Source organism: Molothrus ater, chromosome 25 (genome assembly GCF_012460135.2).
Source record: "Molothrus ater isolate BHLD 08-10-18 breed brown headed cowbird chromosome 25, BPBGC_Mater_1.1, whole genome shotgun sequence".
In the NCBI taxonomy this organism is placed as follows: Eukaryota; Metazoa; Chordata; class Aves; order Passeriformes; family Icteridae; genus Molothrus; species Molothrus ater.
Window position 1 is genome coordinate 3987114 of NC_050502.2, and position 27977 is coordinate 4015090.

General features: G+C 56.0%; 1 protein-coding gene across 1 annotated transcript; it reads right to left on the minus strand.

Annotated features, from left to right (window-relative positions):
- CNTN2 (contactin 2) lies at window positions 1–27129 on the minus strand. Its single transcript, XM_036398361.2, is given in 24 exon segments — window positions 1–1311; window positions 2293–2461; window positions 2547–2659; window positions 2833–3019; window positions 3352–3467; window positions 4184–4418; window positions 4726–4796; window positions 5301–5450; window positions 5542–5700; window positions 6036–6156; window positions 6975–7150; window positions 7462–7589; window positions 7849–7999; window positions 8864–8993; window positions 9464–9600; window positions 10862–11037; window positions 11248–11347; window positions 11927–12136; window positions 12469–12532; window positions 12534–12565; window positions 12824–12999; window positions 13692–13836; window positions 18543–18646; window positions 27014–27129. Coding segments are annotated over 23 exon segments (3111 nt in total). The 5' UTR covers window positions 18598–18646; window positions 27014–27129; the 3' UTR covers window positions 1–1201.
- Between the last annotated feature and the right edge of the window lie 848 nt (window positions 27130–27977).

The window sequence follows — 27977 nt, forward strand, 5'->3', positions numbered from 1 at the left end:
TTAACTTTGGTCAACTGCTTTACTGGGAGACAGAGATTTCAACAGGCAACATGGATTCCCAGCCAGTCCTGTGGGTGCTCAGCTCAGCATTCCTGCTTTTCCCAGCCTCTGGAGCGGAGGGGGCTCCTCAGCATCCCAGAGCTTCCTTGGGATGTCCGGCGGCCGTCGGAGCTGGAATCCAGAGCCTCTTCCTGGCTGGATCTCAGCTTTGCAGTCCCAATGCGAGCCTGGAATTTTGGCTGGGTGAATTCTCAGTGCAGGGAGATGAATCCGAGTCCAAATTTTCCTTCTTGTCCCAGCAGTGGCTTCCTCGAGTCTCCCATTCCTGTTTTAATTTTGTCATTTTTTAAAAATTCCTTCTTTAAGCCCCTCTGAAATTGGATTTATTGACACCTCTGTTTTTAGGCAGAGCTGCCCAAATTAAGGATTCTGGGAAAGGATCCCCTTCTCCCAAAGAGGCAAACAAGGTGACAAATCCACCCCAAAAGCACGTGGGATATGGGAAAACACGGAATTTGCACCTCACAGCTGAGAAAAGCACCAGGTTGGGGCTGCAAGTGATCACCAGAGTAGTAAAAAAAGCTTTTCAGGCTGGGGTCGAGCTCGACCCTCCCGTGGGTTTGTCTCCTCGGGCTGGTTCCTGCAGGGTTTGGCTCTTTTTTGTGGGGAAAAAGGATCAATCCCGTCCCACAAAGGCTCCGAGCTGGCTGTGGTGGGATGGGTGTGGAACATGCTGGTCCCTGAACTCCTCAGTCCCCGTCCCCCCACGGAATTCACTGTACAGAGTTAAAAAAAAAGTCAAATTTAGCAGTCTGGTTATCTCATACATGGCTTCGATAAGGCAGAAAACCTATGGATACAGTGAGGGCGGGGGCAGCTGGCTGCAGAATTCCCGGAGAATTCCTCATTTTCTTCGTTTTCCTTAAAAAACATTTAATCAGTTAAAGACCCATGTCTTGTATGAAAGCTTTTGTTCCTCCAAACCAAAAAGAAAAAAAACCAAAGCTGTTTTTAATTTCTTCCTCCCTTCCAACCACGTGGTCCAATCCTCTCTCTCCCTGCGGTGCTGCCCTGAAGTGGGATTGGTGTTGTTCCCATGGGATTTGGTGTTGTTCCCATGGGAATTGGTGTTGTTCCCATGGGATTTGGTGTTGTTCCCGTGGGATTTGCGTGGTTCCCATGGGATGGGGAGGAGCCGAGGTCAGAGCTCCAGGGAGCTGATCAGGGCCACCATCAGCAGGGAGTTGGTGGTGACAACCACGACGTGCGGCGCCGGCCTCATCCCCGAGTCCTCCACCATCATGCTCGTCCCTGGAAAAAAGCAGGGAATAGGGAGTTGAGGGAGGTTTTGTGGGGTTTTTTGTGTGTTTGGTGCTGGTGAAACTCCTGGGAGTGCTGGGAGCAGGATTTTGGGGGTTGGCGCTGGGAATTCGCCCCTGGAATTTAGGGACTTTGATGGAGCTGTGGCCCCACAGAAATGGGGTTTCACTCTTGGTGGAAAACTTAAATGGTTTTTAAGTCGTAACTCTTGGGAAGTTGAGGGTTGTGGGGTCTGGAGGCTGCAGATCCTAAAGCTGGGTCAGGCTGGAATGGGTTTGGGAAGAGGAGTGGGGAGAAGGAGAAGAGTCAGGAATTCCTATGGGTGAACAGCACAAAGGAACCAAAGGCTGGTTCCAGGAAAAAACAATTCCAGAAATGACCAATTCCAGAGTCTGAACCTAAAACCCTGCGGGAGGATGTTCTCCCATAGCCCTGGAAGGTGGAATGGGGTTTTAAACCACAATTTATTGGGATCGTGCTGTGGCCAGGATGGGAGGGGTTGTGACTGAGTCAGGAGGTGCCCTGTGAGCTCTGGGGCGTTGGAGAACCTCGGAAAGGGGAATTTGGGCATGGAGAGGGTGTGGTCAGGGAGCACAGGGTGTGGGTGTAGCCGGGGAGTGGGTGTGGTCAGGGAGCACATGGATGGGTGTGGTCAGAGGCACACATTGGTGGGTGTGGTCAGTGGAATGGGTGTGGCCGATGGTGTGGGTGTGGTCAGGGGGCAGATGTTGGCTGGAGGGGCACATGGATGGGTGTGGTCAGTTGAAGGGGTGTGGTCAGCAGGGTGAGTGTGGCTGGAGGGGCACATGGATGGGTGTGGTCAGTGGAATGGGTGTGGTCAGTGGAATGGGTGTGGTCAGTGGAATGGGTGTGGTCACTGAAGTGGGTGTGGCTGGAGGGGCACATGGATGGGTGTGGTCAGTTGAAGGGGTGTGGTCAGCAGGGTGGGTGTGGCCAGAGGAGCACAGGTACCGCTGTTCCTGAGGATGTGAACTTCTGCCGGGGTCCCGTCCCCGCCGGGCCCGGTCACCCGGATCTGGACGAAGGCGTGAGTGAAATCCTCAGGGATGGGGATGTCAATGTGGCTCTTGCTGGCCAGGTACAGGGTGGGGGCCGAGTGGGAATCCTGCCTGTAGAGCATCTGTGGGGAGAGGGAATGCTGAGCTCCTGTTCCCTGTGATTTCCTTGGATCACCTCCAGGAGCAGCCCAGCCTCACTGGCCTCACCTTGTACCCCGTCACCGCCGACTCGTCTGCCTTGGCCACCACGGGGTCCCACTTGATGCTGACTGTGGAGCCGGAAAAAGTCCAGGAGATATTCCCAGGTGGCCTTTTTGGTGCTGAGGGATACAAAACCAGACAGGGATTGGGTAAATCAGGGAGGGAGGAGAAGGCTGTGCTGGTCCCAGCCATCCCTGCGGCGTTCAGGGGACATCGAACAAGAGCACCGAGATCAAAGTCTGGGTGATCTTGGGGGATCCTGTGGGAAGCAGAGGGGTCAGGGCTCACTCACGAGGTCTCGTGGTGGTGACGTTGGTGGCGGGGCTCGGGGGGCCGGTCCCTGCCCGGTTGTAGGCTCGCACTGACACGTGGTAGTCGGTGTTGGGGTTCAGGCCGGTGACATGGGCCGATGTCACCAGCCCCGCTGTCCTCACTCTGTCCGCCGCCTCCTCCTTGTCCCCGTCCTTCCAGTACCGGATCTGGAAAAGGACAGGATGGGTTTAGGAAGGAGAGATCTGCAGATCCCGAGTCAGCCCACCCTGAAGGGCCTTTGGGTGTTTGTTTCTGTGTGTTTTGCTTTGTGTGCGCCCAGGAATGAGGCCACGGCCTCCCAGGAAAGGCAGGCAGGGAAAACTGGATGATTCCCTTTAATCTTTCCTGAGAGAGCAGTGCCAGCCCCATTAGAACCATGTGGTGTGAGAATTATCCCCACCTCTGGAATCAAAATGCTGTTTCCTTTCACCTCACATAACCCGGGGGAATTTTCCTTGCTGGGCTCTCAGGGTGTCCCATTCCCACTGGAATCTCCTACCTCGTATCCCAGAAGCACTCCAGTCATTTCTCCCTGCTCCACGGGCTCCCAGGACACATCCATCTCCGAGGACAGGACAGACTTGGCAATGACCCTGTAAGGAGCCGCTTTGGGTTCTGAAAGACAGGAATAAAATCCTTTTCCTGACTTCGGGCCCATCGGGAACAAGAGGTTTTCCCGCAGCGTCATCCCCTGGCAGACAGCTGGTGTTGTGTTACAGAGTGAGGGGAAGGGATTTAGGGACTTAGGGGGACAAGCAGGGACACAGCTGTGAGCTCTGGGATCCGTGTCTGCCCCGAGGCTGTGGGGCAGCCGGGGCTGGGCTTAGGGAATCCTCACTCTGGGGGTTTGGAGGAGTAGAGGAGCCAAAGGAACGTCTGAGCTCCTGGATGGACACGGATCTGCAGGGGAAAGGCGGTGGGTTGGACAAAACTGGGAATTCCGAGTCAGTGCAGTCGTGGAATGGTTTGGGTGGAAGGGACCTTAAGGCTCATCCAGTGCCACCCCTGCCATGGTGGGGACACCTTTCACTGTGCCAGGCTGCTCCAAGCCCCATCCAGCCTGACTCTGAACACTCACAGGGATCCAGGGGCAGCCACAGCTTCTCTGGGAATTCATCCTCTGAGGGAGCTCCCCACCCTCACAGAGAACAATTCCATCCCAAATCCCTTCCATCCCTGAGCCATTCCCTGTCTCCTGTCCCTCCATCCCCTGTCCCAAATCCCTCTCCAGCTCTCCTGGAGCCCTCTCAGACACTGGGAGAGGCTCTGAGCTCTCCCTGGAGCCTTTTCCTCTCCAGGTGAACACTCCCAGCTCTCCTGCTGCTCTTTACCTTCCTCTGCCGAGTACACGATGGCCGTGAGGCTCTCGGGGCCCTCCCCTTTCCTGTTGTAGGCCCTGATCTTCACCTCGAAGGGGGTGTAGGGCGCGATGCTCTCGTTGCGGTACACGAAGTGCAGCGACTCCGCGTGCGGCACCCGCGCCCTCAGCCAGGCCTGGCTGCCCTTCCTCCGGAAGGACACGATGTACCCAAAGCCGTCCCCGTTCTGGTAGTCCCGCAGCGTCGGCTGGGAAAAGAGAGAGAGCCTTGGTCCGTCCAAGATGGGATTTCGCTCATGCAAACTGGGATAGTGGCACTGATTTCCTGAAGGAAATGTGCGCTTGGTCCATCCAAACCAGCCCTTGGTGCATCCAAGCCATCCCCGTGTCCAAACTGGGATGGTGGCACTGATTTCCCAAAGGAAATGTTGCTTGGTCCGTCCAAACCAGCCCTTGGCTCGACCCCCTTGTACAAACTGGGATGGGGCAGCCTGATTTCCCCCCCCAGAAACGCCACGTGTTCCCACCTTGGTGCTTTCCCTGTTCCCAGCTCACCGTCCAGGTGATGATGAGCTCGTTGGGAGCCCCTCCGCCGCCGCCGAGCCCGGACGGTGCCACTGTTGGTGCTGTGAGGCCCCCAAAAAAAGCAGAGTTTGGGTTAAGGAGGTGGGAGTGATGGAGAGGAACACAAACAAGGTGTGACACCAGTGACACCAGATGGGACAGCTCCCAGGAAAGGACTGGGCTCTGTGGAATTCCAGCTTGTGCCTGACCAGGGGATTTAGGGACAAGGATTTGGTGTCGGAGGGGACAAGGATGGAGCTCAAAAGCGGGGATGTGGAGGGGAGGTTTATTAGGAAGAAGCTGGTTTGCATTTGATGGATTGGGTGAGGTTCTCCTGCTGTTCTCCCATTCCTTTCTGTCCAAGCAGCTGGACATGGAACGAACATTCCCAGCTGGATGCAGTGCTGGCAAGTGCAGCTCTAACCCTGCTCATCTTTGGCACAGAAATGGGCAAAAAGATGGAAAATCCTGTGGTGGCCTCAGCTCTGGGGGCTCTCCAGGAGATGATTCATCCCTTGGGACCATCCTGGGCAAGGACAGGGACCTGGGCTTGTCTCCACACCCACCTGCTTCCTTGGTGCGGATTTTGCTGGAGGGCAGACTGGGCTCCCCAATTCCCAGGATGTTGCTGGCCAGGACCCGGAACTCGTAATCCATCCACGGGATGAGGTTCACCACCTGCGCCGTCTCCGCGTTGCCCTCGATGTTTATGGGATCTGTAAAATCCAATAGCACCAGAGGGGAAGGAATAGAGCGAGGAGCAACACGGAGCCAGGACTGGCCCGGTGCCACCGTGGGGACACTCACTGGTGCGCATCTGCTTCCATTGGTTGGACAGGAGGGTCCGGGCCTCGATGAGGTACCTGGCGATGGGGCTGTGGTTGTCGAAGCCACGGCTCCAGCTCAGCTGGACGCTGGTGTCTCCAATGTCCCTCACCACCACCCCTCCAGGTGGGCCTGGAGGTCCTGGAGGGATGGGAAATGTGTCGCTGACATGGAAGGTCTGGAGGTTTGTCACTCTCTGCATTGTGCAAAGCCTAAATTCACACTAGGGCCTTTCTTTTCTGGAAGCTGGGAAGCTTCACCACCAGCTTTAGCCTCTGGAAAAGCTCCTCAGCCTGGTTGGAAAAGTTGGAAAAGACCTCCAAGATGATCAACCCCAAATTTTGGGTGAAAATAAAACCCACTGGGCCGTATCATGGAATCATTGGGTGTGAGGTGGTTACAGAGCAGCTGATGGCACGGGCCATGTCATTGCTCTGGGTTTGCCGTGAGCAGGGAACGTTCCCACAGGGAATTACCTCTGACGGTGAGCGTGGCTGACTCGGACGCGCTGTCCACCACAGTCTGGGCCGTGCAGGTGTAACGCCCCGAGTGCCGCAGCTGCGCGTTGGAGATGCTGAGGTCCCCGATGGCCTCCTTCTGCAGGGCAATGGGACAACACGGTGGGGACAGCACCAGAAGGTGATGGGTCACGGGACAGAATCCAGTGTGGGTAGGTGGTGGTGGAGGTGGAGAGGAGGGAGATGGGAAAGGATTCCCCCAGGGGTGTGGAGCTGGATGGATCCAGGATGGATCCAGTGCTGGCCAAGGCCGAGCCTGTGCTGGGTCTGTTTGGCTTGGGATGGTGATCAAAGAGTGATCCATGAGTGATCAATGAGTGATCAGTGAGTGGTCAGTGAGTGACCATTGAGTGACCATTGGGCAATCACTGAGCGATCATTTAGTGATGGTTGAATGGACATTGAGTGATCATTGGGTGATTGTTGAGTGACCAATGAATGACCATTGAATGATCAATGAGTGATCATTGAGTGACCATTAAATGATCACTGATTGATCGTTGAGTGATCATTGATTGATCATTGAGTGATCAATGAGTGGTTATTGATCCGTCATTGAGTGATCACTGGGTGATCTCTGCCTGCCTTTATCCACAGGCCTTTCCCTTTCTCCTCCAGATTAGGAGGGGAGTGCTCATGGAATCATGGAATGGTTTGAATTGGGAAGGATCTTAAAGCCCATCCCATTCCACCCAGCCATGGCCAGGGACACCCTCCACTATCCCAGGTTGCTCCAAGCCCTGTCCAACCTGGCCTTGGACACTTCCAGGCATGTGGAATTCACAACCACTCTGGGCAAAGCGATGGAGCAGCTTTGGCGGGCACAAAGACGCAAATAACAAGTGTGGAATTAATTCTCCACCCTTTCGGATGGTCCGGAATTCCCTCTGGACTCACCGCGCTGGCTCGCCGGTAGTGCCCCTCGGACTTGTCAAAGTCGATGGGGAAATCATCCAGGGACCAGGTGAAGGTGAGGTCCATGGTGGGGTCGTGGGACGCGTGGCACTGCAGGGTGAGGTTCTCGCCCACGTTGATGTCGGCACTCGATGGTGCCAGTGTGATCTTGGTGGCATCTGCGGGAAGCGAGCGGGAAGGGTGATGAGCAGTGAATGTCCCCGTCCCAGTATCCAAACCATCCCTTCCGGCTCCTCATCCCGCTCCAACAGCTGGAGCTTCACAGGAGGAAGAGGAGGGACTAGGAAATGGAAACGCTTTGCTCAGGGGCTGTTTGTTACTGGGTCAGGCAGAAGTTTTGCTGCTCCACCTGAAATCACTTTGATTCCCTGATTATTCTGTTTTTTTGGGAGTGTAAGGAGAGAAGAAACGTCACATCATTCATTCTTGGCTGTTTCTTGCTTGATTGACCCCAAATGAACATCCCTACCTCGGACAGAGAGGATTCCAGTGCTGTTGGCTTTGCCCATGAAGTTCTCAGCAAAGCAGGTGTATTTTCCCTCATCGGATTTGCTGATGTTCTGCAGGATCAGGGTCCCGTCTGCCGTAATCGTCACCCTGCAAAGGAGGAGGAGCCACACAAAGGATTGTTAAGATGTCCTCTGGACATTTGGGAGTTTCCACTGATTTTGGAGAAACCAGAGACAAAATCAGGCAGAAAATATTGTGTAGGAGTTTGCTAAAGAAGAAATTAGAGGAGTAACAAAATTCAGGGAGCCAGCAGCACATTTGGATCATCGAGTCCAGTCTTCTGGTAAAAAAAAATATATATATTTTAGCTACGTTTTCTAGGTGGAAGCTGACTCTGTGCTGCTACCTGCTGCTGTTGACCAGGAGTTCTGTCCCTTTGGTCCAGAGCACGGTGGCTTTTGGTGCTGCTCGTGGCTGGCACGGGATGATGACCTTCCCACTGCGGGCTGCCGGGATCAGGCGCTTCACCGGGTTTAGTCTAAAATCTGGAGCTAAGGCTACAGGGATAAAAAAGAGGATTAAGGCACGATTAGAAACGCTGCCCTGGGGGGAATTTCAGCACCGTGCGAGTGGGAATTGATTTGTTGTTTGGATGGCTCGGTAAGAGAAGCGAGGCAGAGTCTGGAGAGCGGGATAAGGGAGGAATTCCTCGGCTGCTGGGTGGATCCTGATGCCTGCCAGGCAGGAATTATGTGGCACACGAGTGGGACGGAGCGATGGGAATGACCCTAACAAGTGCAAGGTCTTTGAGAGACACAACAACAGCTGCTTTGGAACATGTCGAGGATAATCTCTTCAATATCCTGACCAACGCAGACATCCAGCTTGCCTGAAACTCCTCCTGGAATTGCAGATGGAATCAGGATTTACCTGTTGGCCTCGGTGTGTTAATGTTGAGCAGTTGGTGCTCAGGGACTTTAATTTATCTTTGGCATCTCCACGAGGAGATAAACTTTTGGACTAACATGGAACAAATCTGGCAGCAGTTCAGCTCCAGTCACCATCCATCAAACCAGGTGGAATCAAAGCTGAATTTGGTTTTTTTGGACCTCTTTCCTCCAAAAAAAGAGGAATTTGTAGTGGAAGAGAGGTTGTAGTGCTGCTGCTGGGTGTCCTGTCCACTTCCTGTGGCTAAACAGATTTTTTTGTCCACTTTCACACAGAATTTACACAGGATTTAGAATTTCAAGGCTTGCACAGTGTCTTGTTGAACCAGCAACCATTTCAGTGGTGAGCGGAGCAGTTTTTGCCCTCTCTTATCTCGCTGCGACATCACAATGTCAGGATCACATCAGGATATTATGAAGAGATTTTTTTCAGTGTCCCATTGGAACCCAGAGCTCTGGGAAAGGAGGAATTACCTTGCACTGTTAATTCAGCACTTGCATAAACTGTGCCATGCTTGTTCTCAGCCACACACTGATACATGCCAGAGTCCTCCAGGACTAGCTTGGAAAATCTCAGCTCTCCACCGCTCACTTCGATGCGGTTCTGTGCAAACAAGAGGATGAACCCATTAGATGAGAAAAACAAAAAAATAAAAATGGAACTCAGTCCTCGGCTGGGTCAGGGTTGAGTTTCGTCACAGACTCCCTGGGGTGGCCTGGTTTTCCATGGGGGAAAACGCAGGATTTGTTTTTATGTCTGTGCGCTCACTCCCCCGCGTCGCCGTGCTCTGCTTGCCGAGACACCTGAGCGGCAGCGTGCAGGTGACACCAGGGCAGGCACGAGGGGCTGTTTGTCCTCCCTGCTGGCCGGCTGTGAGTCCTTGCAGCTGCACAAAGCAATGGCTGGGATGGCAGCGCCGGGAGAGGGGATTTGGGGATGGTGCCGTCGCTTCGCAGCCCGATGGGGGCACATGGAGGAGGGATGCGGGGTGAGAACCGGGGCGGGGATGCAGGAGTGAGGCAGGAGGAGGGGCTTGGGCTGGAGGAGCGGGGTCAGAGCTGGCTGGGGGGTACCTGGGACGTCAGGAGCTGCCCATCCCGCAGCCACCGCACCGTGGGCCGGGGCTTGCCCGAGGCCACGCAGCTCCAGCGCAGGTCGGACCCGATGTCGGCCTCGGTGTCCGAGATCACGTCCAGCCAGTCGGGCTGGGCTGCAGGGGACGAGAGAGAGAGGGCAGAGCCAAGGAGCTCAGCTGAGAGGTGGTGGTGCCAGGCTGGCAGAAGGGTGTCCCTGTGCCAGCGCTGCCGGCACAGTCCTTGGCACAGCGGGATCTGCCACGGGAACCGCCCCGGCCTTTTGTGCAGTGAGAGGCATGGCCGGGTCCTGCTGTGCAAGATCAGGGCAGAATCCAGGGCTGAGGAATTGGTTTCTCTTCTTAAGAGTAAATTCAGCCATTCCTGAACCATCAAATCATGGAATGGTTTGCGTTGGAAAGGAACTTCAAGATCCCCCAGTGCCATGGGCAGGAACACCTTCCACCATCCCAGCTTGCTCCAAGTCCCGTCCAGCCTGGCCTGGAACACTTCCAGGGATGGGGAAGCCACAGCCCCTGTGCCACCATCCCCATCCACCCTGTGCCAGGGCCTCACCCTCTGACAGTAAAGAATTTCTTCCTGATATCTCCTCTAAATCCTCCCTCTCTCAACTTCAGGCCATTCCCGAACTTCAGGAAAAACTGGAATCAGGATGAGGTAACCAGCTTAAGTTTTTAAACTTGATTAGATCTGCTCAACAGCTCAGAGCGTTACCCCTGGTGGGAGCTCCTCAGGCTTGGAGAGGATCTTGAGCATGAGCCAAGTTTGATTTTTAGCACTCCCTTCCTTCCTTGGTTCCCTGATGTTTGCTGTGATGATTTTAGAGCCTGTGAAGAGCTCCCCCTCTCTCTCTCTCTCTCTCCTCGCCACAGCCCAAATGTGCCCACCAAGGAAAAGTTTCCCTGATCCCTGCAGGTCTTGGTTGGGGCTTTGCAACACCTTTAATTAGGGCTGTTAAGGGGCAGGATTAGAGGGGGTGGTTTTAGTCCCAAAGCCTTGGACCATTGCCTGGGGCACCTTGGGAAGTTAAAATGTGTTCTCTGGGTGAAGGACACGTGTTTAGATGTGTTCCTTGGGTGAATGACATGTGTTTAATTTGTTCTTTGGATGAAGAACACATGTTTAATGTGTTCCCTGGGTGAAGGACACATTTTTGGATGTGTCCTCTTGGATAAGGGACACGTTTTGTTGTGTCCAGGATAAGGGACGAGTTTGGTGTGTCCCCTTGGATAAAGGACAAGTTTGGATGTGTCCCCTGGATAAGGGACGAGTTTGGGTGTGTGCCCTTGGATAAGGGATGAGTTTGGATGTGTCCCTTGGATAAGGGACGAGTTTGGGTGTGTCCCCTTGGATAAGGGATGAGTTTGGATGCGTTACCGTGGATGATGATGCGTCCCTGGTGGGTGTCCCTCCCTTTGGCGTTTTCCGCCTCACACTCGTACGTCCCCTCATCCTCAAATCCAGCCTGCTGGATCTGCAGCAGGGGCTCACTGCCGATCCACTTGGAGGACTGTGGCCCATCCAGCTTCCTCCACTTGATCCGGGGCACGGGGCTGCAGAAAAGCCGAGCCGGTGAACCCAGGCTGAGCTCAGACCCCGTGTGGCCACCCCGGTCCTGTCCCACTGGGCCTTGGCTTTGGCCAGCTCCTCCCTTTTCCCATTTCCCTCCATCTCTGGTCTTCCATTGGCGATGCGGAAGTTCTGCCATTCCCTCCCAATCCCAATCCCGATCCCAATCCTGATCCACGCGGAGCTGCACTCACTTTCCAAAGGCGAAGCACTCCAGGGTCACCACCTGCCCGGTCAGAGCGTAGGTGTCCGCAGGGAACTTGGCCTTGATGCTGGGTGGGAACTGCCTGGCATCTGCCACAGGGAAAACATCGCTCAGGGGACCTGGGTGACACCGAAATGCCACCCAGGGCAGGTCTCACAGGGCAGAGGGACCCATGAGGTTACCTCCTAACCCGTTTGGGTGAGGGGACAGAGGTTTCATTTTCTTTTTCAGACAGCTCTTGCTATGAAGTCTCTAAAAATCTCTTTTATAACATCTCAGGGTTCCACAATTCCCGAGAATTCTGGATTCCCCAGAGTCCTGGACTGGTTTGGGTTGGAAGGTCCTTAAAGCCCATCCAGTCCTACCCACACTTTCCACTGTCCCGGGTTGTTCCAGTCCATGTCCATCCAGGCCTTCCTCCTGTTTAATTTCCTTATCCCTAGACCAGAATTATCCTTTAAAAATAGAGAAATTGGATGGAGTGGAAACAGGGAATCTTGGAGAGAGAGCTGCTTCCCTCCCATCCCAGCCCATCCATATTTTTGAAGCTCTTAAGAGAGGTTGGAGGATGACTTGGGCACTGTCCCCAAAATGCTTTGCGGGGGGTTGTTAATTCAGATTTTTCCCATAAGAATTGGCATTTTTGGGACAATCCAAGCTGCACTGACCCTCTGCAGCCAGGCTGAGGCGGGAGAACTTGCTGAAGACGCTCTTGGTGATGAAGTCCATGTGGCTTGTGGCAAAGCAGGAGTAGTTGCCCAGGTCCGAGGCCTCTGTCTTGGCAATGTAGAGGTTGCCCGTGGTCTGGGAGATGAAACGTCTCCCATCAGCAGGGATGAAATTGGGGAACTCATTCAGGAGCCACCGGTAGGATAAACCTGGGGGGAAAAAGGAAAGGAGTAAACTGGACAGGTTTGTCCTCCCAGGTGGGATAGACCCAGTGGGATTCCAGGCTGGAATTGGTCTTTCCATGGGAGGAAAAGGGAATTGACTGCACTGGTTGTTGTCTCCTCTCAGGTAGGATGGACCTAGTTGTGGGTTGTTGTCTCCTCTCAGATGGGATTCCCAGCTGGAATTGGCCCTTGCATAGACACACCAATGTGTCCTGCCTCTGCTTTGTTGTGTTACAAACTCTGAATTAACCCCGAATTTCCTTCCATGAAATTCCCAGAATATCTGGGAACCCTGTGCTCTGCTGTGTCCCCCTTACCTGGGTAGTGGGGCGGGGGGCTGCAGGTGAACATCACCCCCCAGCCCTCGGTGATCTTCACAGGGGTCCCGCTCTTCCGCTGAGAATTCCTGCAAAACTGAACAGGCAGAGTGAAACCTGGACAGGCAAATACAGCTCTGAGCTCTCTCTGCCCCTCCTTGGGTGGGAGATCCAAAAATATCATTGGCTTTCTCCATAAATCTCCAAATTCTCCAAATTTCTACGGAAGTGCCAGGAGATTTCTCCATGGGATGGTGCGCTGGAGGGATTCTCTCCAGCCTTTTCCCAGGCAGGCTCTGTTTAAGCCCAGCCTAACTGGGGTTGTGTTTAATTTACCTGGTGGTGCCAAACTTACAGCCAAAGCGGAGCGAGGCCTCCCTGCTCACCACGGTGCCCCTGGAATTGGATGCCACGCACTGGTAGGAGCCGGAATCCTTGGCTTTCACGGGGTTGCTGATCACCAGATCCCCGGCCACCAGCCTGTAGCGGGAATCCGGCTCCAGCTTTAGCTCCGTGCCGTTCATCTTCCACCTTCCAGTAAAAACAGAGCAGGGACAGGGATAAATCCCCATGGCCACGCTCATGGGGCTGGGCCGGGTGGATTTCCAGCTGGAGGTGGATTTGGATCTGAACTGAGCCCTGGGATGGGTGGAACATCTCAGATTGTTGAGGGCTGGAAAATCCCTGTGGGATCATCGAGTCCCAGCTGTGCCCGATCCCCACCCTGAGCACTCAGTGCCACCTCCAGGTGACACCTCCAGGGATGGGCGCTCCAAACCCCCCTGGGCAGCCCCTTCCAGCCCTTCCCATGAGGAAATTCCTGCTGTGTCCAACCTGAGCCTCCCCAGCCCAGCCTGAGGCCGTTCCCTCTCCTCCTGTCCCTGTTCCCTGGGACAAGATCCCAAATCCCCCCGGCTGTCCCCTCCTGGCAGGGAGTTGTGCAGAGCCAGAAATTCCCCCTGAGCCTCCTTTGCTCCAGGCTGAGCCCCTTCCCTGTTCCCTCAGGACTCTCCAGACCCTTCCCCAGCTCCCTCAGGACTCTCCAAACCCTTCCCCAGCCCCCTCAGGACTCTCCAGACCCTTCCCCAGCTCCCTCAGCTCCTCACAGGACAAGGAATCTCATTCCCAAGTCAATAATTTCCCATCTATAGAAGCGGAGGGGAGAAGGCAGAATTCCGGATGTTTCTCTCCCGTTCCAGGCGCAGAGGGAGCCCTAAGCTCACCTGTAGCTGGCGGGGGGATTGGCCCGGGCTCGGCAGGCCAGGGTGACCTTTTCTTCTGCCGAGCCCTCAGGGAAGAGGGTGTGGGATGGCTGCTCCTCGAACACCGGCCCGTAGCTCCTCATCCCGCCCTGGGCTTGGCACCAAACTGCGTGAGAGGGGGGAAAACTGCTCAGCTCTGCTTGGCTTTCCCTAAACAATCCTCCTTTTCAGTTTTGTAGGGTGTCCCCAGCCGCGAGGAGGAGAGGAGGAGCAATGTGACAACCGCACCCCGTCTGTCAGCACAGCCCAGGCCTGGCCGTGGGGACGCACCCTGCCGCTCCCACGGAGCATCCCGCAGCATTCCCGGCCTTCCAGAGCGACCAGCATCCCTGGGGACACCTGGAGCAAGGAGCAGGCACCTCCTGGAACCCCACAGCTGGAGCTGGGAATGTCCCCGTGTCCCTGAGGTTCCTCCTCTGCCTGCACAGACTTTGCCTGGTTCGTTCTTCTGAAATCCTCTCCAGGGTGAGGGAGGAGAGGGGAGAACTGGGATCTTCACGGTTCTGGACACACCTGGCAGGTCCCCTCTGTCCCTGCAGCTCCACCGGCTCCTGACACCTCAAACCAGTGAGTTACTGGTGTGGAAACCCAGAGCAAACTGGAGCAAATCAGTACACACCAGTGCAAACCAGAGCAAACCAGTGCAAGCCATTCTCTTCCACGGCTGGGATGAGCCTGAAGCTGCTTTTGGGGTGTTCAGACTCAGAATTGATTCTGGTTTTGAGAATGGGGAGGAGCAAGAGGGACAAAGGCCCCACCTGCCTGATCCACACCACGCCTGGGCCACCCTTTGGGGACAATGTGCCACTGGGAAGTGACAGCTGCCTTCCTGTCTCAGAATTCCAAATTCCAGCAGATCCCCTCCCACACAGGACAATCCCAGAACCGCAGACTGGTTTGGGTGAGAAAAGCTCATCCCGTTCCACCCCTGCCTGGGCTGGGACTGGCTCCCAGAGCCCAGGAAGGGACACTGTGAGCCAGAGCCAGGCAGAACCCGCCTGGAAATCTCTTTCTTGCAGGAACAGCCGGTGGGATAATTGCCAGCACGTCTGTCCTCGCTGTCCCTGTCCCCCTGGAGACGCCTGGCCCTTATCAGGGAAGGAGCCACCAGCACTGATAAGCTCCGAGCTGCTTCCCCGGCTCCGGGATCCTTCCCTGCTCTGTAATTGAATTAATGAGCGTCTCCAACCCGCTGTGCCAAGGCCAATCTGTCTCCTTCACCCCCCCTGCTCAGCGGGGCCGCTCCTCAATGGAGCCATTCCCGGGATGTTTGATGGAAGACTCACTTCCAGCCGGGAACGGGCTGGGATCAGCGGGAGCAGCCCTTGACCCGCAGCTCCCGGGGCTCGCCCCACGTTCCGGCTGCTCCGGGAGGAGGCTGGGGAGGGATGGGAAGGGATGGGAGAGGGGCTCTGCTAATTGGCTCCGGGCTGGGAGCAGCTGCTCCCCGTGTCCCTGCTCCAGGCAATTATCCCGGCTCTGCAAGGATGGGGTCACGGGATGGTCCCCACAGGGAGAGGCACCGAGCTGGGGTTCTTTGGAATTGAGGAAAAGCAGCAGGTTTGGGGTTGTTTCCCCCCTCCATCTAGGATGGTTCTGTTCCTAAAGGGAAAGCTGGAAATCCTCTCCCCTTTGGATGTGCTCGTGGGATGGTTCCCGGAGCCGCACAGGGAGAGGCTCTGAGACGGGATTCTTTGGAATTGAGGAAAACCAGCAGGTTTGGGGTCATTTTCCCTCCCAGCCAGTGCTGTTTTCCTTCTAGGATGGTTCCATTCCTAAAGGGAAAGCGGGAAATCCTCTCCCCTTTGGATGTGCTCAAGGGATGGTTCCTGGAGCCGCACAGGGAGAAGCACCGAGCTGGGATTGGATTCTTTGGAATTGAGGAAAACCAGTGGGTTTGGGGTCATTTCCCCTCCCAGCCAGTGCTGTTTTCCTTCTAGGATGGTTCCGTTCCTAAAGGGAAAGCGGGAAATCTCTCCCATTTGGATCAGTGCTCGCGGGATGGTCCCCAGAGCCACACAGGGAGAGGCACAGAGCTGGGGTTCTTTAGAATTAAGGAAAAGCAACGGGTTTGGGGTTGTTTCCCCTCCCAGCCAGCACTGTTTTCCTTCTAGGATGGTTCTGTTCCTAAAAGAAAAGCTGGAAATCCTCTCCTGTTTGGGTCAGTGCTGAGGGAGTCCCGGCTGGAATAAACTCTGCTGACTGAGGGGGAAACGACAATGAGTTAATGGGGAATTAATGAGAAAGAATTAATTGAGTGCTGATAGATGAGTTAATTGTGCTCTGATAGATGGAGGTGGCAGGATCCAGGCTGAGCAGCTTTAATTTTGAGGTTAATTAGGGAGCATAAGGTAAATAATTTTTATTTATTTAACAAATAAAATATCTATTGGTACCACTCCCACCCCTGCCCCTTTCCCGTGGGATTTTTTTATTCCAATCAAGCCAAATCAGGCTCATCCTCCCTCCTGATCCCACCTGGAGCCCGTGTCCCCTTGCTCTCCTCTGCTGTCCCTTTGTCCCTGCCAAGGTTACGGCTGCCAGTGCCAGGCATCGATTTTCCCACTTGGAATCGATGCCAGGGGTTCAGGTGAATTTTAATCCACAATTCCAAGGTGCCGGGGGTGAAACGCTTGGATTTCACTCATTAAATAAACCAGGGGTTGATTAAGGCAGTAATTAAACAGTTACGAGGAGGGGATAAGGTTAAAATTTAGAATTGACAAATCCCAGAAGTTCTGAGACTGATCCGGGCCCATTCTGCACCCCAGAATTCCCAATTTTTAATGTTGCCAATGCAGGATCTGTCCTGGAGCTCTGGAATTTGGAAAATAGGGAGAAGACAGGCACAAAATTCAGTTTTTTAAGCCGAATTTCAAAGGAGAGGAGTGACCTGCTGGGAATTTTCCATGTTCCATCCAGCTGGAATGACAGGAAAAACCCCCACCATGCCTCTGGAATAACCTTCAGTATCAGGGAAAACAATAATTAACAACAAAATCATGAGAAACAGGTGAAAGCAGAACACCTGAAAATGAAGATTTTGGAGAAGCAGCTGCAAGGAGGTGACTCCAAAGTTTCCCTTTTGGGTGGTTTTTGGGATATTTTTAGGAATTTGCTGAAAGCCCAGGTGTGCAGGAGGCTGCACTTTGTGCTGAGCCCAGGAAATGATGAAATTTCCTCGGTGGAACATTTTCCAAGCTGAATTCCTTTTTCTGAGGACATCCACAGCACAGCCCTGGAGCTCCTGGATCACAGGGGGGAGCTGGGCAGTAAATTGGTTTTTCAGGAGTTTTATGCCCAGAATCCAACTGGATTTGGGCTTTTCTAAGGATCAGTTCTCCGTGGAACCCAGGCTTTATTTTGGGTTGTTTTTAACGAGCAGCTTTCTGAGGAACAAAGGGTCAGGGCCTGGGTTCCCAGATTTTCCTGATGTTTTCCCAACTGAACAAAGGCTGGGGAAAGTTTGGGATTTTAGAGTGGTCTCTGTGCACTTCAGAAGCTTTAAATATTTAAATCTCCCTCCAGACCTGGAGGTTTTGGCTCTTTTCCCACTCCATAACATTTCCCTGAGCCTCATCCATCACTTCCATCCTTTTGTCCCAATCCCTCCTGGTATTCCCAGGATTTCCCCCTGTCCCATCTGCCCTCGGATCTCCATGGCACCACCAGCCAAAGCTCAGTGAAAATCACCCTCCCAGGCTTCCCAGGGTGTGATTTTTGGGGGGTTTTGCCTGAACTCGGGTGGTTGGTGGGAGACCCCAAGTCCAGCTCCGGGGTCAGGCCGATTTCCAAGCGGGATAATTGCCTCTGGATCCAGGGCAGCTCCCCCTGCCTGGGCCTCCTCAGGGATGCAGAGAACATTAAAAGGTAATTAGATATTTATGAGGATGGGCCAGCAGGCTCTGCCCGGGCTGATGGATTGGCTGGAGGACATTAGCCAGGCTCAGCTGGAGAGGAAATGTCTCCCTGCGGAAAAGGGACCTGCAGGGAGCAGCCTGAGCCTCCCCGAGAGCCAGGGATGGGCCCTGGGGTCCGGAAGTGGTCCCCAAAATCCACAAATCATCCCCAAAATCCAGAAATGGTCCTTGAGATCCAGACCTTCTTGCTGAGATCCAGGGGTGGGCCCTGAGGTATGGAGAAAATCCCCCAAATCCAGAAATCATCCCCAAATTCCAGAAATGGTCTTTGAGGTCCCCACCTTCTCCCTGAGATCCAGGGATGGGCCCTGAGATCTGGAAATGGTCCCCAAAATCCAGGAATGGTCCCTGACATCCAAAAATGTCCCTGAGATCTGGAATTTCTCCCTGAGATCTGGAAATGGTCCCAAAGATGCAGAATTTCTCCCTGAGACCCAGAAATTCTCCCTGAGATCCAGAAATGGTCCTTGAGATCTGGAAATCATCCCTGAAACCCAGAAACGTCCCTGAGATCTGGAATTTCTCCCTGAGGTCCAGAAATCCTCCCTGGCCTCCAGAAATGGGCAGGGGTATCTTTTCAGGGTACAGCCAGCAAGGAATCCCTGGAAAAAGCGGGACGGGGAGTGGAATGAATCCCACTCCCCACGAATGAAGGAAATGAGTGCAGGAAACTCCTCCTGCACCTCCCTAAACCTGGGTTTAGAAAGGGGGAATTGTGTCAAACATTCCTGGCCCAGAGGGATATTGGGAGTAGCACAGACGCGGAGCAGCCCCATCCCAACCCACGCGGGGATTCGGGACCCGGCAGCGCCGCATCCCAAGGGCGGGAGGTTCCCGGTGGATCCCGGGGCATTTCCCGCCTCCTCCAGCCCCTCCCACGGGAATCTCTTACCCAGGAAGGTGCCGACGGCCAGGGAGGTGTGGATGAGCCCAGCGGTGCCTCCCATCCTGCGCCGGGTCCTGCGGAGCCTCTACGGGCGCGTGGGGACGGCGGCCCTGGGGAGGGGGGGACACACAGCGGGGTCAGCAGGGCCCTTCCAGCCCCAGATATTCCATGGAACTGCAATTCCAGAATCAGCAGGGCCCTTCCAGCCCCAGATATTCCATGGAACTGCGATTCCAGGGGCTCTGGGGTCAATGGGACCCTTCCAGCCCCAGATGTTCCATGGAGCTGCTGTTCCAGAAGCTCCAGAGTCCAGCTGTGCCTTCCCGCTGGCCACCAGCCCAAGTGAGACTCACTCCAGGGCAGAATTCCAGCGGTGCCCGGAGGAGCAGGAGGAGCTGCTGAAGGAGCCCTTTTTGTCCCCATGGGAGGCGACAATCAGAGAGTGGAATTGTTGTCCCTCCTCCTTTGCTATTTCCCATTCTTTCCCCCCCTCCTCCATAAACTCTCCAAGTGTTTTTGATGGAAAACACCAAGCCAGAAGCACAGGGGATATTGGTGGGGAGTGAGAAGGGAGGAATAATTTGGGGGGGGGGTTGTGAAAATAATGAATAATTTGGGGGAATAATTTGGGGAATAATTTGGATTTTTGTGAAAACAATGAAGATAATGGGAAGGAATTCTTGGCTAGTGAGGGTTGGGATGCCCTAGAACAGGGTTCTCCAGTCCTGGAATTGTCCCAGGCCAGGCTGGGACAGGGGAAGGTGTCCCTGCTCATGGCAGGGGTGACACTGGGTGGGCTTTAAGGTCCCTCCCAACCCAAATCACTCCAGGATTTGGGAATTCTGTGACAAAGGAATCTTCAATTTAAACTCTTTAACTTCCAGGGCATCTCCTGATGGCCTTCCCAGCCTCCTGTGATCCCTAAAGATTCCCAAAAATCACCCGCCAGCCAAACCCTGAGCTCTTTGTGCAGCCCCGAGCCCTCAGTGGGAGCAGCCCCACCCACGGCCCCGCTTCCCCCGGAACTCCAGCAGGGATTTCGGGCTGCTTTCTCCCCCTTTGTTAACAAAACCCCTTTGGAAACGGCTCGCGGAGCTCTCCCGCAGCCCGGCAGGGCCTCGTTTCCCGCTGTCCTCCCCCGAACGCCCCTGCGAGGAGCTGGAGATGCTGCCAAGAGCTCCCGGGCCGCTCCTGCTGCTCATCCCCCTGCTCCAGCTGGTGCTGCTTCCACTCCCGTCCCTGCCCATCTGTCCGCCCCCGAGCCCTCGGAGCAGGGATTAGCCCATCCCCTGGGATGCTCGGCCCCTTTCCAACCCCCCCTCATTACCAGCAGCACCTGAGCAAACAGCAGAGCCCAGCTCGGGCTGCAGGAACCAGCCGGGCTCTTTGTGTCCTCGCCCGGAGAGAAGGGTTGGCTGCCAGCATCCCAAAATCCATCCTGAAATACATCCATCCCAAAATCCATCCCAAAATTCATCCCGAAATCTATCCTGAAATCCATCCCAAAATCAATCCCAAAATCTATCCTGAAATCCATCCCAAAATCCATCCTGAAATCCATCCTGAAATCTATCCAGAAATCCATCCCAAAGTCCATCCCAAAATCCTGGGGGTTTGTCTTGTCTGGGTTTGAGGGTCAGAGAGGGGACAGAGAGGGAACAGCCAGGAGGGGACAGAGGGGACAGGCAGGAGAGGACAGAGAGAGAACAGGTAGGAGGGGACAGAGAGGACTGGCATGAAGGGACAGAGAGGGGACAGAGGGGACAGGCAGGAGAGGACAGAGCGGTGACAGCCGCCCTCAGCCCTGCTGGGATTTTGTTCCCTGACAGGCCCCAAAACGAAGCTGGAGCTCCTTTATCCCGCCCGACCGGGGAGGGAGGAGCCGCTGCCGGCGGGAGGCGGCAGCTCCAGGTGGGAGAGGCCCGAGCTGTGACAGGGACAGGGAATTTGGGGACGGAATTTGGGGACGGAGCCCAGCGGGGCGGGAGATGCTCCCACGCAGAAGCCGCTGGTTCCAGCAGCCCTGGAGCGGCTCGGTCACATGGAGTCACTTGATGTCACCGAGAATCCTGCCCCAAACAGCGTCCCGAGCCCACGGCCCGGCAGCCAACACTGCCCCTTTGTTCCCCTGGCCTGTCCCTCCGCCCTGGGGACAAGGGGCAGCTTTGAGCCGGGCGCGCTGTGGGCTTGCGGGAGATGCCAGCCCTGCGCTAATTAATGAGTTGACTTTTCCAAATCTCCGCAGTTCCCTTGCCCCGGGGCTTGGGAGAGGCGGGAGCTGTTCCTGCACCAGCGGCTGCAAATTAAACTCGGGGAGTTTTTGCTCTGGTGCTTCCAGCCCCGTTTTCCGAGCCTGAATCCTCTGCCGAGCCCCGGGAGCTGCCTGGGAGGGCTCCAGCTGCAGCTCTGCTCTCTTTGTTCCCTCACCCCTCACACTCCGAAAACAAACAGGAAAGAGAGAGGGGAAAGCTGCATTTTGTTATTTTTGTGGGATTCTGGACTGGTTTGGGTGGGAAGGGACCTTAAACCCCATCCCACTCCATACCATGGGCAGGGACATCTTCCACTATCCCAGGTGGCTCCAACCTGGCCTTGGACATTTCCAGGGATGGAGCAGCCACAGCTTCTCTGGGAATTCCATCCCAGCCCCTCGCCACCCTCAGAGCCAGGAATTCCTCCCAGTATCCCATCTAAACCCACTCCCTGCCAGCTGAAATCCCTTCCACAAGGAGGAGGCAGCAGGAGGAGGTCTGGTTTGGGCCCGTCCTCCCTCCTGGAGGTTCAGGCTCCTTGGGGCAGCTCCGAAACTGAGGGAATTTCTCTGACATTGCCTGGATTTATCTGACCCCAAGCTCCTGGTCCTGGATCCGCCCCCGAGCTGTGGATCCTGGATCTGATCCTGAGCTCCCCCAAAGCTCGGGAGCACTCTGCACTGGACATTGAGCCCTGCTCTCATCCCTGATTAAGGAATGGCCACAGGGAGCTGTTTTTTTCCCTGTTCCCGGGGTATTTTGACAGACACCCGAGAGCCTGCTGGTGTCCTGAGAGGGGATCTGTCACCGCCGCTAATGGAGGCTGTCACTGATACCTCCGGGAGCAACGGAGAGCTCCACAGGATCCCTTCCCTTTGGGAATGGGGCAGAATGGAGAGCTCCACGTGATCCCTTCCCTTTGGGAATGGGGCAGAATGGAGAGCTCCACAGGATCCCTTCCCTTTGGGAATGGGGCAGAATGGAGAGCTCCACAGGATCCCTTCCCTTTGGGAATGGGGCAGAACGGAGAGCTCCACGTGATCCCTTCCCTTTGGGAATGGGGCAGAATGGAGAGCTCCACAGGATCCCTTCCCTTTGGGAATGGGGCAGAATGGAGAGCTCCACAGGATCCCTTCCCTTTGGGATGGGGAGGGATGGAGAGCTCCAAATGATCCCTTCCCTCCAGGATGGAGAGCTCCACATGATCCTTTCCCTTTGGGATGGGGAGGAATGGAGAGTTCCACAAGATCCCTTCCCTCTGGAACAGGGCAGGATGGAGAGCTCCACAGGATCCCTTCCCTTTGGGATGGAGAGCTCCACAGGATCCCTTCCCTCCGGAACCAGGAGCAATCCATGAGCGGGGAGGCAGAGTCAAGGAGCTCAGGGAGATTTGGAGAGGGGCTGGGAGAGGAGGAGCAGCCTGGAACAGCACCCCCAGCCCTGACTGCAGGGCTGCATCCTCAGGAGGACGATTCCAGCAGGATTTTGGGAAGGTCAGGGGTGGATTTTGGCAGGAGATGCCGCGTTCAGCGCTGTCCATTAGCGGGATAAATCAGTGTAATTCCATCTCCTGCACTCAGCCACCAGAGGAGCATTTGGGATTAAGTGGGGCAGCTCCTTCTGCCGCAGCATTCCCCAGGGAGGCATCGCTCCGGCCACGATCCCTCCTGTGCCTCTTTTATTTGGGATCGTGGCTGAAGCTGGAAGGGGCAGGCGTGTGATGTTCCCTGGATTCTGACTCTCAGAACCTTCCCAAGGTTGGGGACATCGTGTCCGTCCCGGCACAGCGTGGCTGGTGAGGGACAAACGGCTTCATTGTCACGGGTTTGTCCTCCTGGAAATCAGGGGTGGATCGAGAGGAAAACTCTGGATTCAGCCCTTCCCAGAGCTTTTTTGGGTCGGATCTGTCGGTGGCTCCAGGTCCTGCAGGAATTCTGAGCCACTCCAAACCCATCTGAGCAAGGAAGGCTCCAAATGAGGACCAAAAGAGGGGCTTGGGGTGGAGTTCTGTCACCCCAAACAGATCCTGATCCTGGGAGCTCTTTTCCTGAATAATTGGTCGCAGTTCTGGGCTGTCCCCAGGGCTTGGGGGAGTTTCCTTTTCATCCAAACTCTCCCTTTGTGCAGGAGACAAAGCCGGGAGGTGCCTTTGGTCCGGACATGGAAAGGGGAGTGGGCGGGGAGGGCTTGGGGGGAAAATCGAATGGTGTTTAAAAAAAAAAAGGATATTTTATTATGAGTGGGACTTTCCTGCTCTGGGCAGAGTGAATTTTACAGCTGAGCTTTGCAGTGAGCTCGTTTCCCTTTAAAAATTATATTTATATTTTATATTTATATTTATACTTATATTTATGATATATAATAATATTATTTATATTTATATTCATATTGTTATTCATATTGGTATTTATATTCGTGTTTATTTACACTTATATTTTAATTGTCTTTTTCCTCCCCAGACAAATCCATTCCCATCTCTCTCCTCGGTGCCTCCTGGGGGGAAATGGAATTCCAACCTGAGCTGTTCAAATATCCCTTGGAAAATTCCCGGGGGTTTGGAGCTGGAGCTCCCGGGGGTTTCGGGTTTGGGTCACCTCCAGTGGGACCTGGGGACGCCCGGGTGGCTCAGCCCTGAGCCAAAGCCTTGGGACAGGTGACAAAGCCAAGGGGACCAGCGGGAAGAGCCGGGAGACTTTTCCATGGATCTCCAGCCCCCAGGGATGGGGGAATTTGGGCTCGAGGAGGGAATTCGCCCCAGGCTGGGCATGGGCCTGGTGTTAAGCCAGGCTGCCGCTCTAAACTCTCCCTCAAAACTCGACTCCCAGCTCAAAGCTCAGCCCAGAGCAGCCGGGATGAGAAGCCTGAAAATCCACCCAGGGGTGATTCCAGCAGGAATTCAGGAGGCGATTCCAGCCAAAATCCTGTTAAAGTCACAGATATTCCCAGAGGCACATTCCCCTGCTGCCAACCCCTCTGGAGAAACGTTCAATTTTCCCGGGAAACGTTCCGTTTTCTCGGGAAACGTTCAGTTTTGTCGGGAAATGTTCAGTTTTCTCCGGAATTGTTCCCTTTTCCCGGGAATTGTTCCCTTTTCCCGGGAAATCCCGGCTGCTCCTGCGGGATCTCCCGGGAGGAGGCGCTGGGGCCGGGTGGGATTTCAGGCGGCGAGGACGGAGCTGAGCCCCCCTCGCCAGAATAAACCCCCCCATTCCCGCTTCCCACCGCCCTCTCCAGGCCCGGCTCAGCCCCGGGAAGCTCAGCCTAAAGCCGGGACTATCCCGGGCTCCGCCCGCGCTGCCGGTGGCGTCAGAGCGGCGGCGCCTTGCTGGGCTCAGGTGTAAATGGCTCCCACCTGCTCCAGCCTCTCCCCGCCGCTGGAAGCTCTCCCGGGAGCCGGGAACAACGCGCGGGGAGCTCGGGAGACCTCCGGGAGAAGGGGTTGGAAAGGGGAGCCCTGATCCAACAGCAAGAGCCTCCCCGAGGTTTTGGGGTTTGGGGATCCCCGCCTGGCTCCAGGGATCTTCCCAAGCTTCCCGGCTCTCCCAGTGCCCCGCTGGGTGCTTGTACTGGTCATGCTGGGGTTAAAGTCGCCCCTCAGGGGAAGCTGCAGCTGCTGCCGGGTTTGTTTTGCTCCTTGGGATGCTCCAGACCCGTGTCCAACCTTCTCTCCTGCCCCTGGGTTTGGGGTTCGGGCTCCAAGCGTTGCCAGCCCTGTCAGGGATCAGCGCTGAACAGATTTTCCTGGTTCCTCCCGGTTTTTACGGCTGCCCAGTGGATAACGAATGCTCCAGTTTAGGGTCATGGTTGCTGGGCAGGGCTGGGGCTGGGATTCACAGCCGGCTCCGGCTGGGAATGTCCCTTGTGCTCCCTGGGATCATCCCAGTGGGATCCTGGATTTTACAGCGGGACCGGGGGTGTTTTTCATGGAAAGTGAAAGATTTTGGGTTCGGGGAAAAGGATTTTGTGCAGCTGGAGAGCTGCGCTGAGCAAACCCGTGGGAGACGGGGAAATTCCCATCCCAAATTCCTTGAAAACCCCATCCCGAGTTCCTTGAAAACCCCACCCAAACTCCATGAAAACCCCATCCCGAGCTCTCTGAGACCCCATCCCAAATTCCCTGGGACCCCTTCGAAATCTCCCTGAAAATTCCATCCCAATCTCCCTGAAAACCCCATCCCAAATTTTCCCTGAAAACCCCATCCCAAATTTTTCCTGAAAACCCCATCCCAATCTCTCTGAAACCCCATCCCAGTCTCTCTGAAACCCCATCCCAGTCTCCCTGGGACCCCATCCCAAATCCCCATCCCGATCTCCGTGCGGGCTCCTGGAGCCGGCCCCGATCCCGGGATCGCGGCTGAGCCGGGAGCGGCTCCCGGAGCTGCCGGGGGACCCCCGGGGGTGCCAGGGGCTCCGGGGGTGGTGGCACCGCCAGCGACAGGGACACAGCGCCACGGCCAGAGAGACCCCGGCAGGGCTCAGCCTCTCCTCGGGTATTTCATGGATCATTTGGATTTTGGGAATTTCCAGCGCACCTTTAGCGGCTTTAACGCAGGCTCAGCTCCACGTGGATTCCCTTTTTTTTTTTTTTTTTTTTTCCGTGGGGTGGAAATTCCATGCGCTGTGGGAAATCCTAAAGGCGCGGTTTGGGTTTTCTGCCCTTTATGGTTTATTTGTGGTAAATCCGCGGAGAAAAATCCTAAGCCAGACCATCAAATCCTCGGCGAATATTCCAAAGGGATAAAAGCGGCCGCTCAGTTTTGTGGGAATTAATCAGGGGATGGAGAGGAGCTTTGGGAACCCTTTGTCTCACTCTACCTGAGCCCAGGTACAGCTGGGCTCACAGGACCTCCCCATCTCCCGTTTTCTGGAGGTTTTGGGAATTCTGAGCCACCCCTTGGAAAGCTCACTTATTTCTGGAAAGTTTGGGATCCGCTGCTGAGCAAAGCAAGAGGTTTTTGGGGTTGTGTCGCTGTGCTAAATCCCAAACACCCAGCCTGCAGAGGTTCCTTTCTTGATCCTAAATCTCCTGCGACACCCCCTTGCTCCAGCTTTGGGCCCTCAGAATTCCTCCTGGATCTGCCTGGGGGGAGCAGGGCCGAGCTCGGGGAAAGCCTCGGGATTTCTGGCAGCTCCGGGATGCAGAGGCTGCCGCCTCCCATCCTCACAGCAACCGGTGTTTCCCGGGAGAAGCGCGATCTCCCGGGAATCCGCCCCGGCCCGGCCGCGGGGACAACGCTGGGGGCTGGTGGGGGTCGGGGCCAGCCCGGGGCGGTTTTGGGGTCAGCGTGGGTGGGGTGAGGAGGGAGCTGGGGCAGTCTGAAGACACGAGAAGGAGCCCCAGGATGATCCCCTCAGCTTTCATCCCTCTGGGACCGGGAACAGAGGGGAGCCCTCATTGCGGGGTGCCCCCCGTGCCCACGGGGGAATGGATCCACGGCTTGGATCGGAATTCCTGCGTGTCCCAAACCCCCCCGGAACACCCCCAAATCCCACCCTCCCCTGGGATCTGCCCTCGGGAAGGTGAACTGGGACGCCACGGCGCTCCCTCTGCTCCCTGCGCGGAGAGGAGACCCTGAGGCTGCTCAGGGCTCTGCCGGCCCCTTCTGGGGGTGCTGAAGTAGTTTCGGGCAGCAGAACCCCCTGCGGACCCCCCCAGCACATTGGAGATGCCCGATCCCCCCCCCCCCCCAGCGCTCTCCCGAAGTGCCTCGGGCCGGAACGCGCCGGGAAAAAACCTCGCGACAATCGCTGAGAACCGAAATATTCCTCGATTTTTTTTTTTTCCCCGTAAGAGACATTTCTGCTGACAGCCGCCCTGACCTCGGCCGCGCAGGCAGCGCTGCCACAAGTGCCACCGCCTCCTGCCAACTCCACCCCCGGCTCCTCTTCTCTCCGGAATGCCCAAAACACCCTCAGCTCCTCTCCGGATGCCCCAAACCACCCCTAGATCCTCTCCGGATGCCCAAACCACCCCTAGATCCTCTCCGGATGCCCAAACCACCCTCGGCTCCTCTCCAGAATGCCCAAACCACCCCTAGATCCTCTCCGGAATGCCCAAACCATCCCCAGCTCCTCTCCGGATGCCCAAAGCACCCTCGGCTCCTGTCCCCGTCCCTTTGGAGCCCAGCGAGACCCCGCAGCGTCCCCCCGGCCGGAGGGTGCTCAGATCCACCCGCAGCCCCGTCCATCGCTCCGGGGTGCAGCAGAGCGGCACGAAGCGCTTACCTGCGGCGGGAGGGCTGCGTGGGCATCAGCCGGGGGCCCGCGGGGCCTGGCGGCTGCCGGGGGCCGGGCTGCGAGGCAGCGCTCGCCTGGTGGCTGGCCGAGGGTGGATGTGTGTGCCCAAAGCCACTGCAGCATCTCTGCATTAGGATGTGCTCCTCCCTCTCCTCCCTCCTTGCGTGCGCGCTCCCTCGCTCGCTGCCAACCACCACGCCGCTCCCTGGAGACGGGGAATTGTTGGGGTTTTAATTTATTTATTTTTTTTTTCCCTCCCCCCCTCCTCCTTGCTTTTACCTCGCTTGCCACAGCGCAAGGCGGGCAGGCAGAGCGGCTCGGGCATCATCATCATCATCATCATCATCGTCGTCGTCGTGATGCATAATTCATCTCGCAGCCTCTCCCGCCTGCTGCGCCCACCGGCAGAGCCCCCTCGGGGCCGGAGCAGGTGTGGGGCCGGGGGGGCTGTGGGGGTTGGAGCCCCTCGCTGTGGGGTGGGAGCAGCCCCAGAGCCCCCCCATCCCTGTGTGGGTCCAGGTGTGTGCACCTCCCGTGCCTAAATATATCCCTGATTACACAATCGATCCGTAATTACACAATCCGCCCATGGGTACCCGTGGATTTCTGTGTCTGCCGACAGCCCAGGACGGGATTCGCGCGAGGAAATCGCGGCACGGCCGAATTTTGGGGTGCTCCGGCTGGCGTGGGTGACCCCCGACCCTCCGCGAGGCGAGGACGGGGATTCCTCACAGCGACGGAGCGGGGGTGACAGCGTGGTCACCTTTGGGTCACCCTCGGGTTTTTGGGCGTGCCCGAGCCCCCTTGGCCGTGGCTGTGCCCGAGGGGCTCAGGTTTGCCCCGGGGGGCTCCCCCAGCGCCTTTCCCGGTGCGATCCCGGCTGCTCTCGGGAGGTCCGTGCCGCTGGAGCGACACGATGGGAGGCGACAGGGACACCCCGAGACACCCCGAG